The 21817-nt window shown below is 41.9% G+C and overlaps 1 protein-coding gene across 2 annotated transcripts in view; it reads right to left on the reverse strand.

Annotated features, from left to right (window-relative positions):
- BCHE (butyrylcholinesterase) overlaps positions 1–21817 on the reverse strand; it is a 176695-nt gene that overhangs the window by 17969 nt on the left and 136909 nt on the right. For both annotated transcript variants that reach the window (XM_073626140.1, XM_073626139.1), the window contains one exon: positions 15186–15352. In XM_073626140.1, the coding sequence (XP_073482241.1) occupies positions 15186–15352 (167 nt within the window). The remainder of the gene's footprint in view (positions 1–15185; positions 15353–21817) is intronic.

Here is a 21817-nt window from a genome sequence, read left to right on the forward strand (position 1 = left end):
AACGGTAGTCCTATGTGGAAATTCTAACCAAGTAATATTCCCATTCCTAGATAAATCCCCTCCAGCCCCATCCTCTAACCCAGTTAAACTGACTTTCCAACATCTACTCCCCAAATACAATTTAGTTGACACCTGGCGCAAAGCCAACCCCGCGATGAAGCAGTTCCCTCATTACTCTTGCCTGCACAAATCCTTTTCACTCATAGAGAAAAATCTTACTTGCAGCAAGCATGATCCCAGTGATTTTATCCTCTACTATCATTCCCTTCTTGTGAACAGACCACTGTGCAGTGTGCACCAAAATTGTCTCTCCAATACCTAGAGCGCAAGATACATCTTGGTGTATAAATAATACCACACTCTCCCACCCCTCTCAACGATTAGACATAGAAATAGCTCTTAAAGATTATCTCTCTGACAATGCCACTGATGATATTCCCGCACTGACATTATGGGAAGCCCATAAACTCATTATTCGGGGGAAAATTGTTCCAACAGGCTGCGTCCCTCAAGCATGACTGCAAGACCTTATTCCAAAAATTAGAAGCAAATTTCAATGCATGCCACATGGCCTTTCAGTCCAACCCTAATCCCACTACCAACTCACACCTGGATAAAGCCCATATCGATTTTGACTTATTCCTTACCAATTCTGCAGACAAACTTCTTCGCAAGCGCCAACACATAGCCTTTCTCAAGGCCAATAAACCCGAAATACCTATGGCATGCACATTGCGGGCGATATACCACCCCACAATGTCCGTACACTTAAAAACAGCTCGCAATACGTACATGAGTAATTCCATTAAAGTACTAGAAGTGTTTTGTTCTAAACCCGCCAACCTCTACTCACCCTCTCAAGAATTTGACCTTGCTAACGCAAACGCCCTTTTTTCCTGTATTTCCCTTCCAACACTTAACCAGGATCAACGGTATCTACTTGAGCGTCCTATTACAGACACAGAAGTAACAACGCCCATTAAAGCATTGAAACCTCATAAAAGGCCAGGACTGACAGGTTTTCGGCAACCTATTATAAGCAATTTTCACCCATTTTGACGCCTATGCTTACAAGTGCCTTCAACTCTCTGCTTGGTGGAGACTCATTTAGATCCGAAACGCTGACTTCTATTATTTCTATGTTACCCAAACCTAAATCAGATACCTCTTCTTGGACAAACTATTGCCCCATTTCTCTCCTAAACCTCAATATCAAACTACTGGCCAAGATCCTCGCCACCCGTTTGAATACGATTATAGGTCAATTAATACACCGCGACCAAACATGTTTTGTTCCAATTCGTCAAACTGGCAACAATGTCAGGCACGCCCTCCTACTCTCTCACGCCGCCAAATCCAGACGCATCCCAACATGTTTTCTATCCCTTGACTTTAGGAAGGGATTTGACTCAGTCACCTGGCCATATGTACGTTACACGCTCCAGTGCTGGGGTTTTGGGATTCACGTCCTGTCTTGGGTCTCCTCTCTATATAATAGCCCGCGGGCTTACATTAAGTACGCTGGTTACAAATTGGCGATGTTTGACATTCAGAGAGGCACTAGACAGGGTTGTCCCCTTTCCCCATTGTTATTTGCCTTACTCATTGAACCTTTAGCACTACTGATCAGATCAGATCCAGATGTCAAGGAAATAGAACTGGGAGGCCACCATCATAAAGTGTGCCTCTTTGCAGACGACATACTAGTCTTTTTATCTTACCCCCACATTTCTGCCTCCTAATTGCTTTCTATATTAAGGGGCTTTGCCCACATCTCTGGTCTATGTGTTAACCCGAATAAATCAAATGCTCTCAATATATCCCTATCACCAACAGAACTCCAACAAGCCAAATCCTCTCTGCCTTTCACCTGGGTGCCGCACCACCTCTCATATTTAGGGGTACAACTCGCTGCCTCTATGTCTGACTTTTTTGCTATTAATTATCTCCCCCTATTAAAACAGGTTACCAGCCTCATGGCCTAATGGTCATCTATTCCCCTATCCTGGCTGGGTAGAGTCAATGCTGTTAAAATGTCTATACTACCCAAATGTCTATACCTCTTTAGAGTTCTTCCCATCCCTGCACCATTGTATTTCCTATGCCTCTTACAAACAGAGTAATGTCCTTTATATGGGGCAAAATCAAACCTTGTATCCCCAAATCTACCCTATACCTCTTTAAACTTAGTGGCAGGCTAGGAATTCCTAATTTTTCATCCTACTATTATGCAGCAAAACTAGCACAATTGCCCAAGTACCATGCAGCATGAGTGTCATGGTTATGCAATAGAGTTTGTTTGTCAGCTTACCTGTCTCCATGTGTTCATCTCCAAAGACCAGCCGTCTCTCACCTGACTGCTTTTATTAACCCTCCTCTAGCATGGCTCCACCCCAGCTCCTATCAGAGAACTCTATATTAACCTCTGCACTGCAGGTCAGCCCTGCTGATCAACCTTTGTGTGTTTGGCTTCCTGTTCCTGCCTACCATGTGCTCTGCGTTTATTTCTGTTACCGACCTTGGCGTGTTCTATACTATTTCTGTCTGCTCGTGACCCTGACCTTTGGCATGTCCCCGACTATCCCTGTTTGCCTGTGACCCTGAAACTTGGCGTGTACTCTGTTGTCCTTGTCTGCTTATGGTCCTGACCTTGGCTTATTCCTTTACTATCCCTATCCTTCTGTTTCCTACTGTGGGTGTGAGCTGCGGGACCCTGGGGGTCGCGACCTGGAGCCAGTTGCAGCCCAATCCATCCTCACCACTAGAGGCTCTGGTGAACACCTGCTGGCTCTTAGACTCCGCGCCCCAGGGAATCCTATGCTCTAACCCTGGTGGGATCCGTGTTGGTGTTTCAGCGGCCCTGCCTTCCTTATACCAGGACTCCTATCCGCAGCAGTCAGCTGTAGGGTCCACTGCCTTGCGGTGCACTCCTGATCCCAACGGTGTGCATCTGTCACCTAGCCTCAAGGTGACCTGACAGTTTGATCAGCCATGGACCCAGCTGACGTGCCGCTTCCTGCAGCCGATCCATTGCAGGGCATAGTTCGCAGACTCGAGACCCAGGAATCTAATCAGACTCAGGTGATGCTATTCCTTAAGGATCTGGCTTCCCGCTTCGAGCAGCTCCAGGCCTCCTTGGGAAACCCGAAACTGCAGCCTCAAGTAAAATTAGCAGCTGCACCTATCGCACCAGTCGCAGCCACACATTCATATTCACTGCCAGCTCCGTCCCGTTTCTCTGGGGACTCCAAGGCCTGCAGGGGCTTCCTCAGCCAATGCACCATTCATTTTGAGCTCCAGCCTCAAAACTTTCTGTCTGATCGGGCTAAGGTAGCCTATATCATTTCCCTCCTCTCCGGTGAAGCTTTAGCTTGGGCTGCCCCCCTGTGGGAGAAGAATGACCCGGTGGTTTCCAGCCTGACCGACTTCTTGAAGCTTTTTCGTAATATCTTCGAGGAGCCAGCTCGGGTTTCTTCAGCGGCTAGTGCCCTTTTACGCCTTCGCCAAGAATCTTGTTCAGTGGGACAATATGCACATCAGTTCCATATCCTCACAGCTGAATTGAGCTGGAACAATGAGGCCCTGGTCGCAACCTTTTTACATGGCCTCTCTGACCGAGTGAAGGACGAATTAGCAGGAAGAGCCATCCCCGCCAGTCTGGATGATGTAATTTCCTTGTGCAATCAGATTGACATTTGTTTCTAGGAGAGGTCCCTAGAAAAAAGACGCCAGCACCCTCTAGGTCCTTGTCAGCCAGAACTCTTCCCCTGTCACTCTGTGGAGCATCCTCTGCCTGCTGAGGAACCTATGCAGCCTGGCCGGACTAGACTAACCCCTAAAGAACAACTAAAGAACGTGCTAGACGCAGAACTCTAGGCTTGTGTCTTTATTGTGGGGGCAAGGGTCATTTTCGTGACTCCTGCTCGCTTCGTCCGGGAAACGCTCGGGTCTAATACATTTGGAAGGTAAAGTATTGGACCCAGAAACATCACCTTCTCGTCTTCTTCTTCTGGTGTTCCTCCATGTAGGCCCTTCTCCCCAATCGGTCCTAGCATATCTGGACTCCAGGGCTGCCAGCAATTTTATGGACTGGAGAACTGCTTCTTCTATGAAGCTTACCCTTTCTCCCTTTGCTACACCACTGGTAGTTTCGGCAATTGATGGCACTGTGCTCCCAGGGGGTCTTATATGTTTCCAGACGCTACCTATTAGGATGTCGGTAGGGATACTCCACCAGGAGTGGATTTCCTTCCTCATTCTACCCAAGGCCTTTACCCCCATTGTATTGGGCCTTCCTTGGCTCCAGCTCCACTCTCCACATGTGGACTGGGTGTCTGGGCAGATCCTGGCTTGGGGTCCTTCGTGTTTCTCATCCTGTCTTCTCAAGGTGGTCCCCAAGGAGAGACTTCCCATTGCTACCACATCCATGTCTTCTGATCTTCCCGTTGCATACAGCGATTACTGGGATGTGTTCTGTAAGAAGTCTGCTGAGGTGCTTCCTCCTCACAGATCTTTTGACTGTGCCATTGACCTTGTCCCTGGAGCAACTCTGCCCAGGGGTCATACCTACCCTCTGTCCATTCCAGAGACAAAGGCCGTGTCTGAGTATGTCGCCGAGAATCTGGAGAGAGGTTTCATCTGGAAATCCTTGTCACCTGCAGGAGCAGGGTTCTTTTTCATTGCTAAAAAGGATGGTACCCTCAGACCCTGCATCGACTATCGAGGGTTAAAACGCAGTGACCATCAAAAACCGATACCCCTTACCTCTAATATCGGAGCTTTTCGACAGGTTGAAGGGGGCTTCCATTTTCACCAAGTTGGATCTCAGAGGTGCATACAATCTCATTAGAATACAGGAAGGTGATGAATAGAAGACTGCGTTTAACACTAGGGACCGGCATTATGAATACCTGGTGATGCCTTTTGGTTTGTGTAATGCTCCAGCTGTGTTCCAGAAATTTGTTAATGAAATCTTCAGAGATCTACTGTACCAGTTTGTTGTCATCTATCTGGATGACATTCTCATCTTTTCCGAAAACTTGCTTGCCCACAGAAACCAGGTCTGCACCATTCTTCAGCGCCTTAGAGAAAATAATCTCTATGCCAAGCTGGAGAAATGTTCCTTTGAATGTCCTGAGGTCCTGTTTCTGGGATGTTTTGTTTCAAGTTTGGCTCTACGCATGGATCCCGGAAAGATCTCGGCCATTACCAATTGACCCCTTCCTGCTAGCCTCAAGGCCACACAGCGCTTTCTTGGCTTCACAAATTATGATAGGCAGTTCATAAGGAATTACTCTTCTATTGCCACGCCTATTATCGCTTTAACCAAGAAGGGTGCGAATGCCAAAGACTGGCCTCCCGAGGCTGTCTCTGCGTTTCACGATCTGAAACAGGCCTTTGTTTCTGGACCTCTCTTGAGGAGACCAAATCCTGGGGACCCATTTTTTATTGAAGTAGACGCTTCTTCGATGGGGGTGGGAGCTGTGCTTCTTCAGTTCTTTGAGAAGAGATGTCAACCATGTGCATTCTTCTGCAAAAAATTTTCTCAGGCAGAGAGAAATTATGCCATTGGTGATCGGGAACTTCTCACAATTAAATTGGCGTTGGAAGAGTGGCGTCATCTCTTGGAGGGTTCCCCTCACTCCATTATGATCTTTACTGATCACAAGAATCTACAATACCTACAGAATGCTAAACGTCTGAACCCCAGACAGACCAGGTGGAGTCTCTTCTTTTCTTGTTTTAAATTCACGATTATGTACAAACCTGGTTCCTGCAACGGTCGGGCTGATGCGCCTCATGCATTGTTGCCCATTCTACCACCCTGGAATCAAAAATTCCTCCAGGCAAGACCTTTGTTCCCACGGAGCTAAGAGCTAAGATCCTTCGTTGGGGACATGATTCCAAGGTGGCAGGTCATGCTGGGTTCCACTGATCCTTCCTGCTCATCAGTCGTCTCTATTGGTGGCCTAACCTCCGCTCAGATGTTAAAGAGTACATTAAGGCTTGTCATGTCTGTGCTCAGTCTAAATCTTCCACACTAGCCCCTGCTGGTCTTCTCATGCCCTTGCCCATTCCTAAGGAGCCCTGGTCTCACATCGCCATGGATTTTATCTCCGATCTTCCACTGTCGGAGAATAATACAGCCATTTGAGTGATAATCGATCGGTTCTCCAAGATGGCTCATTTTGTTCCTCTTCCTGGTCTCCCTTCTGCCTCTGCCTTGGTTCCCATTTTCGTACGAGAGATTTTCTGCCTTCATGGTGCTCCTTCCCATGTCGTTTCGGACAGGGGTGTTCAGTTTATGTCCCGTTTTTGGAGAGCCTTTTGCAAATCCCTCAACATTACCTTGGATTTTACCTCTTCTTACCATCCCCAATCCAATGGCCAGACTGAGAGGGTTAATCAGGAGTTGGCGGTCTTTCTCAGTACCTTGGTCTCGGCTCATCACGATGATTGGGCATCACTACTTCCGTGGGCAGAGTTCTCCCACAATAATCATGTCAGCGTCAGTTCTCAGAAAACACCCTTTATCACTGTTTATGGAAGACATCCTCAACTCCCTCTTCCTATGACCTGTTCTTCTGACATTGCAGCCTTGGCTACTGTTCAGGAATCATTCAATTCCATGTGGGCTGACGTTCATGATTCCCTCCAGAAAGCTGCTAACAAATTCAAGAGTTTTGCTGACCGTCACATGCATAAGCCGCCTTCTCTTCAGCCAGGAGACAAAGTCTGGCTCTCCACCAGGAACATCAAACTCCGGGTTCCTTCTCTCAAATTTGCCCCAAGATTCATTGGTCCGTACACCATAACTTCTAAACTGAATCCGGTTTGTTTCAAGCTCCAGATTCCCAAAAGCCTCAAAATCTCAAACTCCTTCCATGTTGCCCTTCTGAAGCCTTTAGTCCTCAAAAAGTTCTCTCGTCCTCTCTTTACCGCATCGCCGGTCTCTGAGGATAATCAGGAGTATGAGGTTAGCCAAATTTTGGATTCCCGATTCTGTAGAGGCATTCTCTAGTACCTCGTGCATTGGAAGGGGTTTGGTCCTGAGGAGAGGTCGTGGATCAAGGCTTCTGAGGTCTTTACACCTCGTCTGTTGAGAAAGTTTCATTTGAAGTTCCCCTCTAAACCTGGTCCTAGGCGGGGAAGGGGGAGGCCTCGTAAGAGGGGGGTACTGTCATGGTTATGCAATAGAGTTTGTTTGTCAGCTTACCTGTCTCCATGTGTTCATCTCCAAAGACTATCTGTCTCTCACCTGACTGCTTTTATTAACTCTCCTCTAGCATGGCTCCACCCCAGCTCCTATCAGAGAACTCTATATTAACCTCTGCACTGCAGGTCAGCCCTTCTGATCAACCTTTGTGTGTTTGGCTCCCTGTTCCTGCCTACCGTGTGCTCTGCATTTATTTCTGTTACCGACCTTGGCGTGTTCTATACTATTCCTGTCTGCTCGTGACCCTGACCTTTGGCATGTCCCCGACTATCCCTGTTTGCCTGTGACCCTGAACCTTGGCGTGTACTCTGTTGTCCTTGTCTGCTTGTGGCCCTGACCTTGGCTTATTCCTTTACCATCCCTATCCTTCTGTTGCCTACTGTGGGTGTGAGCTGGGGGACCCTGGGGGTCGCGACCTGGAGCCATTTGCAACCCAGTCCATCCTCACCACTAGAGGCTCTGGTGAACACCTGCTGGCTCTTAGACTCCGCGCCCCAGGGAATCCTACGCTCTAACCCCAGTGGGATCCGTGTTGGTGTTCCAGCGGCCCTGCCTTCCTTATACCCGGACTCCCATCTGCAGCAGTCAGCCATAGGGTCCACTGCCTTGCGGTGCACTCCTGATCCCAACGGTGTGCATCTGTCACCTAGCTTTAAGGTGACCTGCCAATGAGAAACACCTTTGTGGGTAGCCGTCAAAACTGTAGACTGCGACCCCATATTTGTTCCAAATATGTTATGGCTGCAACCGAAGGAAAAAATCTCTATCATAAACCCCATCAGAAAACATTCCTTACATATATGGGACAAATTTAGGGATTTGCGAAATCTACAATCTCCTCATCACCCACTCCTCTCTAACCCTGCATTTTACCCTGCCTGGGAATCCCCTGCTGCATTTATAGTTTGGTCTGATGCTAACATACTTAGATTCCACAACCCGGTCTCCAACAACTTTATACATACATTCCCTACCCTCTGCAAGACCTATGAACTCCCCAGATCTGAACTATTCTGCTACCTACAAATTAAAAACTTCTATATGCCATTTTTCAGAATGGGATCATTACTGAATCAGATGAAGCAATGTGAACGTATTTGTAAGAGCGACCCACATGTCAGGGGTCTTATTTCAATCCTATACCAGCAATTAAACAGCGTTCCAGATAATGCAATCCCATCCTATACCGACAAATGGGCACACAATTTGGAGAGCAAATTTGAGATCGCAGACTGGTCTAATATATGGCTAGCCACTAAATCCTCCTCACCTAACATCTCAGAAATTGAAACTAACTACAAGGTCCTAGCACGTTGGTATCTTGTACCAGCAAGGATCACAAAATTTGTTCCGTCATACATGGGGTTGTGTTTTTGAAGTGGCTCAGCTCTTGGCACCCACATACATGTCTGGTGACAATGCCCTGTAGCCCAAGAGTTCTGGAAGGGCATTTTTGAATTGACCTCCAAAGCCTTAGGAACTAATGTCCACATTGACCCAGCGATGGCTCTCTTAAACCTTAAGCCAGCCAAGCTTACCCATAAAAGTTCCAATTGTTCTTACAACTTACTATGGTGGCCAACCAAACTATAGCTAAGATGTGGAAATTGCAGGCTTTGGTTGTGGCTGAAGCTAAGCATAGAATGAATACGGCCCTTATTTACGCTAAAATGACAGCAATTGAAAATGACAAAATATGGAAATTTGAAAAAATATGGCAATCTTGGGTTAAGCACTGCTTACCCCCTGACTTTGACCATTCCTTATAGTCTTGGCAGTCGAACCTCTCTTTTACTCACTTGTAGCGTGTCCTGGACTGGGACTGCTCTACCATAATGGGAGATCTCCCCCCTTCTAGACCTGTTCTACTCTCTTCCCTGCCTGACCCTTTGGATATGTGTGTTCTACAGTCAGCACTCCCAGGCAACTCCCCTTTTAGGATCCTAGACACTCTCTTACCCATGACCCATGCTTCTCTCTTTTACCCCTCCTCTATTCTAGTGCTACATTTCCCTCTATCTGCAACATCCGCTAGCGGTATTGTCTCTTGTTTACATCCACATCCTACGATAGGTTCACTTCTCGATTACTATATCAGTGATAACTGTTTATCCTTTTATGATTGTTAGTTTAACATAGTCGTAGACATTCACATTCATAATCTATCTAAGTGTACCCCAGTCTCTACTCATTCCTGATGAAACTGTGTTTGTTTGGGTGATTGTTAATCCATATGCACTATGTGAGACGATTCTCTTTTGATTATGTACATATTTGCCTTTCTTTTACTTACAATAAAATTCTTTGAGAAGAAAAAAAAAGAGAATGGTGGATAAAGAATGTGGTGATTACTTGTACAACACAAAAAATGCCATACAAAGCAGAGTGTCTCTATCAACCAAGCAAAATCAACGTTTTACTTGTAAAATTATAATATGGAGAAATATGATTAGATCCTATGGCTCACCATACTTTGCACATGCACATTGTTCTTTGCACTTTCCCATTATTTAAGTGTGATGGTTAATGCAAAAACTTGCTCCTCTACCACCCATGTTTACCCACCTACCCAACAACTAGAAAGTGCATGTAAAGTGGCTGGGCTAAAAACATATTCACTTTAATGCTGATTCCACATCTGTTTATACTTACCTGCCCTTCATTCCCCCACTAGTCCCTTTGCTGCTGAAAGTATGGAGAAGAAGGCCTCTGTAAGCTGAAGTCATTACTTGGAGGTTACCCAGGACTGAGGACTCTCTGCCAGCCCAACCAACCATCAAGCATTATTACTGTCGTGTAGGCAGAAGGGGAGTGGGCTACATGCTCCCACATATCTGAAAGTACAACAAACTTTATTTTTCCTAGGCTTCTCTGGATGAACACCATGATATTGGAGTGAAGGGAAGGTGGGTATAAGCAGCTTCTGGAACTGACAGTAATGAGAACCGTTTGCTGTAACCTGTATAGGTAAAGCACATGTTTACTCAAAGTATACATTAAAGGTTAATTTTAGGAGATTTAATAAAGTAAGAAATTTTGCTGCACAGTTACCTTCACTTTGCTTCTAAAGGCATGCTGGAGATGCCATAGCTTGGCATTGGCTATACATAATTTGACCTCATATTTTGCGCACAATTCTCCAAGACAGGAAGTGGATCAAGTGCAGGGTAGAAAGTATGGGCATGATGATTCTAAGAAATACTGTTTACTGTGCCATGGTTGGTTGCAATAGTGCAAAGAGGAGAAATGTAAATGTCATTTGGCTGTCAAAAACATAATAGATAACCCCAAAATTAAATGTAAAATTACTTTTTAATAACAATTAGCAAAAATTGTGCCTGTTCCAGGTTACTTTCCAGTAACAATAATGATAAAAATGTTGTAAGGTAAGTCCATATGTTATAATAATTTTTAGGTAAACCAAAGTTTTTGGTTTTGGAATTTAAAACCCCAACTAGATACTTACTATAATTATTATGTTGCTTGTACAGCACCAATTATTATAGCAGCAAATTCAAAGTTGAATCCCTGGTCAAAAAAGGAAAAGAAGATGTGTGAAGCAAGGATTCTCTGTCTTCCTACTCTACGAGAGAAAAACTTTTAGCCTACAATGAAAAATATTTTTAATAATAAACTTCACAGTTTCAGAACTTTTATGAGCTGCAAACTGTAAAAATGAAAACCCTTGGTATAATTTGCCAATTTTTTGCAAAGTTAAACCAAGAAAGGCCAGTCACTTAGTTAGAACTATCAGTTACCTTGGTAACACCTCCTATAAAGGCATCACATCATAGACAGTGATCCATTGCAAAGCTTATCCATTTGTCTGGAGCTGTGGAAATCCTGAGGTCAGAGGTAGTCTTTTTGTGTTCAGTAAAATACATGTAGAACCTGATGTTTTTTATGTTGAAAATAATGAATTTGTATAAATTGATGTCTGATGGATCCTTTATATGAACATTTAAAAAATCTCTGTTGCCCTGGTGCTCAGTGCACAAATATAATTTAAATGACAAATCAACATTCAGCAAAGTGTTTGCTTTATATCACAGAACAATTAAACAGGATGTGGGCTACAGAGTTGGACTATACATACACTGCAGTCCTAGCTCCTGTCAATAATTGCCCAGAATTGGCCTCTTTGCCTGTGACAGTGTCTAAGCACAGTCCAGTGCTAAACTTCTCTTGGTTCTGCTGTGTACTTTTTACTCAGCTGGGAATAAAGATGATACAAGAAACTATATCTAGAAAGACAACTCATGTTTATTTAAAGAGAAACTGTGATTTACTAAAGGTAAAGTATTTTGCATGTAATCTTAAAGACATACAAAATACTACTAGTATTGGTTGTACTGAAGACAGCTGAGCCACATGCTGTATCTTCCACATATCACAGATTATATTTAGAAAATCCACTCTTTTATCAAATCAATAATAAGCACAATTGCAGTACATCTGCTGTATGAATGTTACACAACAGAGTGAGTGTGTGATAGGTGACATACATATTGGAATTTTGTAGGCTGACTTAAACAGCTGTCATTCTGAAATTCCTCTGAGCTTTCTGCACAAGTTACTGAAATCTGACATCTCTCTGTTTCTCTATGGATTTCAGATGTGAGTAGAACTGAATCAACAGAGTCTTACAACCATAAATAGAAATGCTGATAATACTTATATGTAGTTTAAAAGTACATGGTAAACTAATTTTGGTAAACTCATTAAGGGCAGAATTAAATCTAAAAACACCCACGTGATACTTCTATTCTGCAAATGAAAATCAGTAGACTAGCGATGGTTGTCTGGACAGAGATGCAATGCACTTCTAACTTACCCCCATGCACATGCACAAGACCATGACCCAATCCTATAATTTCTCAACTGTAAAAAATGTCCTCTTTCATGCCTTTCTGCAACCTTGTGTCCCCAATGTGACCTGGGGGTTAAAGAATTCCACACAGACTTGCATGGGAAAATGTACCATTTTTAGATACAGTTAAAAACATATTGTTCAAAATGCAGCAAACCAAATCAACAATAAAAATACTGTAATCTTGCATTGATCTATTAAGATCAGTTATCTGTTAAATCCTGATGTATTCCTTTGGTTACATAACGTTAAATATCACCATTGCTCTTCTTATTAAAGGATCATTCCTATAAGTGCTACCAAAGCAACACTAAATCCTATGCCCCCAACAAATGCTCATTTATGAATCTAGGCAGCAGTCAAACCTATATCACCATAAAACATTTTGGCTTTGTGATGCCCCCCCTAGCCTACCGATGTTACATGCTTTGAAAATATGCAGGATCACCTAGAAGCTCAGCACATTTTATCCTGGGCAACATGCACTATTTCTTATGACATGACATCTCTTTACCAACAAGGTATACTTTTGGCAGAATTGTACCCCTCTTGTGACATGGTACTTTTCTTAAATTACACTCATTTGACTTTTGTAAAAACTGATGGGTACTACCACATTCCTTTTACAAAATGAAACATGTAACCACTGAGACAACATGATCACTTTTGGTGATGACAACATGGGATATAAGCTATTTTGTATTTTAGTATCACTCTATATTTACCTTATTCTAAGTCTGAATTCTCTGGCTGGTATGTCACATAGAGATGTACATGTTCTTCTGTGTGTTGGTCTCCCAGTGATTAAAACACTGAAAGTGAAGTAGAGCCTTTATTTTATCTGGTGGAAGTCACCCATCACTTTGCCATATAATAGGAAGTTCTATATGTGCTGCCTTACTTAATAAGCCAATTTGGAGAACAGTGCTTTGCATCTAGTTACATTGATGAAGGGGATGAAGATGAATAAGATTTATACCAATTACCTGTATAAGACTCGTTATTACTTGTTGATTTGTAAGGCTATTGTGTTTTTCAATACATGTACCATATTACAATAAAATTATTGTTATAATAAATACTCATTCATTTTTAGCAGCCAATGAAGCAAAAAAGTGCAAACCATGTCAATTTTACAAGAATCGGGTTTGTTCAGTAATACAATGCACAAAGCAATGGTAAATTCAAAAGTGTCCAATAAATTAGTTTACTGAAGTTAGACTGCCAAAACAATTTGACAAATGGCTGCGGAATATTTACTGCACATTGAAGATTGTTTTTCACCAGTGAATTTTGCTATATATCTTAAAACCTCTCATGTATTTTTTCTGTTCCCCTGAGGTTTTCTTTCACATGTTTTTCCATTATTTTCTCTAAATCATAATATACAGTTTTAGTAACTTGTTTGGTGCAATGGGTTTTTTAATTGTATTTTTCCTTTCTCCTTTTTGTATAAAAGAAAAAAAATCTCCAGGGTATTTTTTTCTGCAATATTACCAGTACCACATTAATATGCTTTGTTTTTGCTTTAAATTAATATAATTTTAGTAAAATACTTTGGGAATGATGTTAAGAAATTGCATAAACACAGCAATGGCTGTGTCTTTGGGCAGTTATCCCTACTTAACTCTCCATGGGAATTTAATATAATAAAAGAGCCCTTGATAATAACACCTGTGACAATAGAAACATAAACATCATTAAACATATGTCTCCGTACATAATTGATCTGGTTAATTACTTCATAGAAACTCGGTCCAATGTAACACTCCATTCCCACTGAGGAATTTACATCCTGAAAGGCAGTGGAAGGACATAGTGTGATATATTATTGCCACCTGTTTACTTTCTTAGTGATAAGGTCACACAAATCAAATCATAAGTCATGCATCTTATTAACACTGACCTCATCAATCTGTGTGAAATGACTATCCTAGACAGAAATGAGTCTGTCTCTAATAAAGCAAGATTAGTGTGTTCCGTTCCACTTCTGATTAAAATAAACTGCCCTTGTAACAGGTTTAATACGAAAATAAGGAAATAAGTATAAAAATAACATACATAATGGCATAAGTCATTATTCAAAATATACAAGCACAAATAATTGCATATAAAATAATACACAAAGCCCTCCTTTGCCCTCATTTAAGAACACGCCTTAATATTAACAAATAAGAAAATGTAGCTTGACAGAAAAGCCAGAATATGAAAAATCAGAGCTAGATGATCAACTGGTGGATATATAGAAGTGATGAAACCACTAGTAGTAGGCACGATATATGTAAGACTAGGGGTAAGGAAAGTCTGAATATAATTGTCTTTGCCACATGCTATAATCAATGCACTTTCTGCTGCCAGCCTTTGCCTAACACTTATCTCTGGACACAAGTAAAACCACCCCCACCCCTACCTCCATTCATCATTTTAAAGCTTTCCAAAATCCCTTTTTACTTTTCTGACTCTACCATCATGTGTCACTCCCTGTGTCTCTTTCATTAGTAAAGACTGGGAACAAAGAGCTGCAGGCCAGGCTTGATATTGAGCAGTCTTGGTATTGACCCTCATCGTGACATCAAACCACCACCACTGTAGTCTTCAGCATCTCTGAATATCCCACTGATGACTGACCAGTGGGAAAGGTTCACATCAGTAGTCAGTTTTTGAATGGACTTGGTATCTCAGGCGACTGTTCCATTTGCATTATTCTTTAGCTGTGCCTTAAAAGTTACATCCAACTTTTTCAACATTTTTCAACACTGGGTAAATGTCAGCCTGTTGCCAGTTTCCTTTACCTTTTTTGGACTCAAGCAGTTAAATCTTAAAACTTAAGTCTAGAAATCTGAATTTTTAGGTCATTACTGTTTAATTTGTCTTTAGGCACACTGAGAAACAGTGATAGAGCTCATGCTGATCTGCTCTCTTCTTTTACTACAGTACTGCATTCCTTATAAAACAGAATATTTGCATTTTCAAACAAGACAAGCCTTTGAGAAATGTATATTCTTTTAAAATTAACTTGTGACAATATTCAGTACCTTCAAGGTACGTTGTTTTTATAAACTCCCTCTTATTTAGAATATTTCATTTTTTGTTATTTACCTGTTATCTGCAGGATTTTGGGATAGAATTTGTTCCAGAATCTGCACTGCTTGGCACGCATTTTCCGATCTGTCTTTGAGTCTTCTGTGTCTAACATAAGGTAATGTTGTTCATCGAGTGTGAACACTGGCCATCTGTTTTCCTGAGACTGTGCCCCATTTGGATTGCTAAACGAGAGATATTCAAACATAACGACTGTTATTACATACTCTGCTCATATTTTGCATTACACTGTTTATATCAGCAACCCTTTGGTTACTCATCCATATTCAAAACACACAAGCAATGTTTGTAATATCACTCAGAATTAAAAGCTTAGACTATTGCGCTGTTTTGTAGGCCTTATCAGTACAATGAGCAGACTCTGCTGTCTACTCTGCCTTATTTATCAAGCTCAGAAATGCAGATAGACAAAACTGCACTGGTTCAGTTAGAAAATGAAATCTCACATTGATGAAAAGAAAATATATACCAAATAAATTGTTTTGGTTTATAACAAGAAGAAGATGGAAAAGCAACATTGAAAGTCAATTGCATACTAAATCAGCTAAGATCCCTAAAGCTCAAAATAAAAGCTTCTGTTCCTGACAATTTTTTTCTTTTTTTTTTTCTTTAATGTTCTATGCAAAACATCAAAAGGGACAAGGTCTAAAATAAAATGGCAAATTCAATGCTTGGATATCTCTTCACACAAGATCCATATCAAGTCAGCAAAATGCATATAGTAGGCTGGGACATAAGGTTTGAAAATACCTATATCTCTCTTTTAAATATATATTGCAGCACCTGCAAATTTTACTGTGTTCCTGTGACTATACCGTCCCTCTGAAGAGTACCTTTCATCAATACACAATGCAGTCATTTTGAAAGCTAAAGCAGTATACAGTCTGTAAACATTATTTTGGCATGGCAGTGTTCTCCAAGATGCTGCAGTGATATTTGTAATGGAGCAGATCATTTTATCTGAGTCTGTTTTATGTGTTTTATGTGCCTTTTGAGTCCATGATGAACTCCCACTTCATCAGTCTAGATCAGTCCTCAAGTATCCCCCTGACAAGCAATGTTTTGAGAAATTCTCTTAAATAAATACCAAGCTATTAACATTAATTTAAACACTTGTCCACAGTAAAGGAAATCCTGAAAACATGACCGGTCAGGAACAGCTAATCTATATGCTGTACTGACCTGGTGCATGTTTTGGAATTTATTTTTTATTGTTTTGGTATGTGCTTAATGAGGTCCATGTACCTCAGGTATATGGAAAACATGGATGATGATGGTTATGCACAATATGATATACTTCAGTTACTACAAATATTACTCTGGAAAGTGATAATTCCGTGCATTCCTTTATCTTCTGTTTATAATGGGTCATTTAAATATATAGTTTATTGCATTGTTCTTCACTGTGGCTCCTATTAATATGTTATATTCTTCTCCCTAGCTGCCCATCCCTTTGTGTCTTCATTACATTGCTCTGCATCTTTTTTCCCAGTTTACCCCTCTTCCCAAGGTTACCCTTAGTTTTCTTACTGTCCACCTCTGTTCCCTTTCTCAGAATGTGCCTCTTAGCACTCCTTCTCCTATATCTATGTTGTCTTTAGTGGACACACAATTTAAATAACAACCAAAAACCTGTTGACCCAGTTTCAACCAAACGCAAAAGAAAACACGCACGTCACGTTTTTGTGTCTTAAAAATAAAATAAAACATAAAAACTAAACAAGGAAAAGAAAAAAAAAAACAGAAGCAGAAAGCAAACAAACAAATCAAAACAAAATGTTCCCGCTCATCATATCCTCCCCATTACATTGACCAGTTATAATGGTACTTCTAATATACCTTTTCATTTATAATTATGGGATATTAACCAAAACAAAATATGTGGTGTATCCTCCCTCCTTTTTTAGAGTTATTCTAATATACACTAATAAAACAAAACATCAGGGGGTGTGGCTTGGCTCGCGGCGGAGATGGAAGCCTAACAGAGGAGCTCCGTCAGACCCGAGGCTCTACTCATCATCTCTGCCGAACGAACACCGATGATGAACAAACAAAACCGCTGCTCACAACACTCTAGACCCCACCATTCCACAGCTGTATCCGCAGGAAGAAATATCTCGGAGATATTCAGGAATCAGGCAGTGATACAGAGAGTCACTGCAGGAGGCAAGATGGCGCCGGTACACCATGAAGAGGATCTCAGCAAGGACTCCCAGTCTGCTACAGAGGACAACGGTAGGAGAGATACAAGACCCCACCATCCTCTAACCTACGCAGACATGTCTGGCTTTTCTGTGGACATCAAAGCCTCTTTCTCTGCAGCCATTACAGATCTTAAGACCAATCTGCTTGTCCTGACTGAAAAGATGGCCACTGCTGAAACAGCAGGAAAAAACAGAGATTTAGCTATACTTAGACTAGACAGATACCTCCTCCCACGCACTCCATTTTATCTAGATGAAGAGACATCTCGAAGACCTCAATAATAGGGGGAGGAGGAATAACATTAGAGTTCGTGGCATACCGGAATCAGTTAATGTGGAGCAAATAATTCCTGTTCTACAAAGGGTCTTCAACAGCCTCTTGGAAAAACCTGAGGACTCTGACATTGAATTTGTCCGCGCTCAAGGGCCCTCAGAGCCAGAGGCCCAGACACTCTACCACCCCGTGACATCATTTGCTGCCTGCAAAATTAGAGATCATGTATAAGGCGCGCAGAAACGAGCAGATAGTGTTCAACGGCGAAAATATAAAGCTCTTTCAAGACCTCTCCCAAATCACACTAAAAAATCGTAGGGCACTGCGACCTTTGCTGGATGTGCTCAGGGAAAAAGACCTCCGCTACACATGGCGCTTCCCTTTCGCGCTCTTAGTGTCACATAATGACAAACAACATACTCTCCGTACGCCGAATGATCTACCCAAATTCTGCAACGCTCTACAACTATGTCACATTGATCTTCCTGAGTGGTATCAAGAGTTCACCCTACCCCCCAAGGATAGGAGCCCACCACATTCACCGTTAGCTACTCCGGAGAAGCACCACTCCAAGAAGCAAAGGCATAGCAGACAGGAAGGACAAGCAATGGGCACTCCTCACGGCAAAGCTTGTTCCTACAGGGGCTCATTGGATGCTTGAATAAAACAATAGTGACCTCTTTCAGTTCTACGTTTAAATCTGTTCAGACCACCACCGGTTGATCTCTTTTGACTGATTGGAGACCTAATCTCATGTTGAGGATGATCTTGTGCATTTACAAAAAGTTCAGTGTTTTCAGGCTGTCACCATTGCCCTACGTTCTGCTCTTAAGCAAGAAGTGGGAGATGTTCCTTAAATACTAAAAAGGATTTATTCCACACTATGCATAGTCCACCTCATGTAACCCTGCAAGTGACTTCCACTGACTGTACTTATCCATGGATTATAATGCAGGAGTTTTACAGCCTTCATGGTTCTTCAAAAGTCTAGCACATGAATTAGAGTTTCAACTCTCTCTACAGGACAGCGATACCATACCTGTGATATAATGGAAAATCTATACCATCACTGGACATCTCTGGATTAGGCTAGATCCAGTCTTGAAGATTAACTGGTCTTCGACACCTCTCCAGACCCCAGTGGCGTAATTTTCATTTTGAGACCGACTTATAGTTTAAAGAAGAGGTCTTTTCTAAGAATGCCTTTTCAGTGGTTATTCCATGTTTGTTATTTTTTCAAAGTTACTTTCTTATAAGGAACAGTAAATGGGAAAGTTGGTGTAATCACCCTTTCCACCTTGATAACTTATCATATCCTAAAAGTTATACTATCATTTACTTTGATGAGTTGTTTGATTTTCATTTTCGGTACATAAGTACACAATAATTTACTTAACGGCAGAGAAATCCATTAGGCACTGTTAATTAGCTTAATTAGGCCAGGGTCTAATTTTTCCACATCCTCTGATTGTTATTTACTACCCTCAACTAGACAGAGACAGTTTTTTACCCAGGCCGTGAGTCTCCCACATTCCCACAAAGTGTTCTGAAGGGCGGCTTTCAGCTATCCTAAGAATTGACTCACGCAGACAGCATTGTTGTTTGGACGAGTCATTTTCCACGCATCCCCTCTCTTTTGTCTCTCTACTCTTTATTTCTCTCACTCTTCTGCCTTTTCTCAATTTGTCCTAGTTACTACTTGAAGTGATATAACTAATATAAGTGTATAACGCTAACTAGTATCCATCTTTATCTAGTTGTGATTGTTGACGCGGTCTACCCTCTCTCTCTGCGCTTGCACAATGGCTTATTCAGCGCTTGGCCGTAGTCCCATGATGGTATCCCACAATGTCAAAGGCCTGAATACTCCATAAAAAAGATCTACTCTCCTTAGAGTACTGAAAAAAGGTAAGCCTAAGATAGTATTTTTACAGGAGACCCATTTCAAGACTAACCATGCTCCTAGGCTCACCGACTCATACTTCACTGAGGCACACCATGCCACTAATGATGCCTCCAAATCAAAGGGGGTCTCCATTCTGATGAGTAAGGGGGCATCATTTGAGATAACTGACAAACTGGTAGATCCGGGCGGAAGATACATTTTATTAAAAGGAACATGGTTTGGAGTTCCTACTACCCTGGCAAATGTATATTTCCCCAATACATCTCACTTACCCTTTTGTAAAAAACTAGTGAAGATTTTGGAGGGCTTCAGCTCAGGTCGCCTAATACTGGGAGGGGACTTCAATATCCCCCTTAATCCATTAATGGACACCTCCTCAGGGAAATCTTTCATCACCTTTAAAACCTTAAAAAAAATCTAAACCCTCCTCCACTCACTAAATTTAGTAGACACATGGCGTTTCTTACACCCAGAAAACAAAGATTTCTCTTTTTACTCGATCCCCCATAACCGTCACTCCAGGATTCACTACCTCTTTATCTCACAAAGAGATCTTCATGTAGTCATGGAGGCCAACATAGGGATCCAGACATTTTCTGACCATGCCCCAACTTCTTTATGCTTAAACTTAGAGGTTGCACCCGCCAACTCCAGCATGTGAAGACTAAACTCCTCCCTCATTACAGACCCTGTCCTACAACCAAAACTGTACATGGCCTTGAAAGAATTTTTTGAGCTCAATAGGATGCCAGGTATTGACCCACTAATACTGTGGAAGCCCACAAATGCTCCATAAGGGGGACTTGATCAAAATGGGATCTCAAAAAAAGAGGGAAAGAGATAAGGAAATCATGCAGCTATCACAAAAAATACGGCAACTTGAAACCTTACACAAGCAGTCCTTATCCGCACAATCAGCATCGACACTTCTTGAGACTAGAAAGACACAGCTTCTAGATTCTAAATCCAAAAGACCTTTTTTTTTAAGAAAAAGATTTACTATGAACAAGGAGACAAATCTGGACATCTACTCACTAGGGCCCTGAAAAATATCACTACTAAAAACAATATCTCAGGCATTCAAGACACAAGAATTAATGTTGACAGGACCACTGACAAAATAGCGAAACACTTTCAAGAGTTCTACACTAATCTTTACAACCTCCCGCCCCAACACAGACCTCCCAATCTCCAAGGAGATAGAATTCAGGCGATACAGGAGTTCTTGAAGTACTCTGGTCTCCCGTCTTTGGGAACAGAAGAGGCCATAAACCTTGAGAATCCCATAGACTTGTCAGAAATCAAATTGACAATAAAGGATCTAAAAACAGGCAAAAGCCCAGGCCCGGACGGGTTTACAGCAATATACTACAAGACATTTCTTGACACATTGGCTATACACCTCCAAAACACACTGAACTCACTATCGACAACAAGAATTATACCACCGGAATTCTTATCCGCGTACATCACAGTCATACCTAAACCAGATAAGGACCCATTACACTGTACCAGTTATAGGCCCATCTCACTACTGAATTTAGATGTAAAGATAATGGCGAAAATTATCTCTACCAGATTGAAACCTTTACTATGTGACCTGATAGGACCAGACCAAGCAGGGTTTATGCCCGGAAGAGAGGCCAGGGATAATGTCACTAAAGCACTGGACTTGATATACGCGGCACACGAGCGAAAAATCGAGGGCCTTCTCCTGTCCACCAATGCGGAGAAGGCCTTTGATCGAGTAGCATGGGACTACATGTTTGAGACATGCAGACACATAAGCTTAGGTTCAGTTTCCTCCCTTTATCAAAATCCATCAGCCAGACTCAATATAAATGGCACCTTATCAGATAAAGTAAATATAGCAAATGGAACTAGACAGGGATGCACCATGTCCCCCCTGTTATTTATCATCTCACTAGAACCATTTATTAGATGAATAATCTCCAACACCACCATACGAGGTTTCAAAGTAGCACAGAAGGAATTCAAAGTAGCAGTCTATGCTGACGACCTTCTATTTTTCTTGACTGACCCACATCTATCTATCCCCTCCCTCTTGAAGGAGTTTGAAACCTTTGATTACATATCTAATCTTAAAATAAATTATTCAAAATCAGAAGCAATAAATATCTCACTTACAGAAACCAAATTGAAGACAATTAAGGACAACAGCTCCTTCAAGTGGGAAACGCAAGCCATCAAATACCTAGGAATATGGCTGACTCCTAAATTAGAT

The sequence above is a fragment of the Aquarana catesbeiana genome, linkage group LG04 (assembly GCF_042186555.1).
Source record: "Aquarana catesbeiana isolate 2022-GZ linkage group LG04, ASM4218655v1, whole genome shotgun sequence".
Classification (NCBI taxonomy): Eukaryota; Metazoa; Chordata; class Amphibia; order Anura; family Ranidae; genus Aquarana; species Aquarana catesbeiana.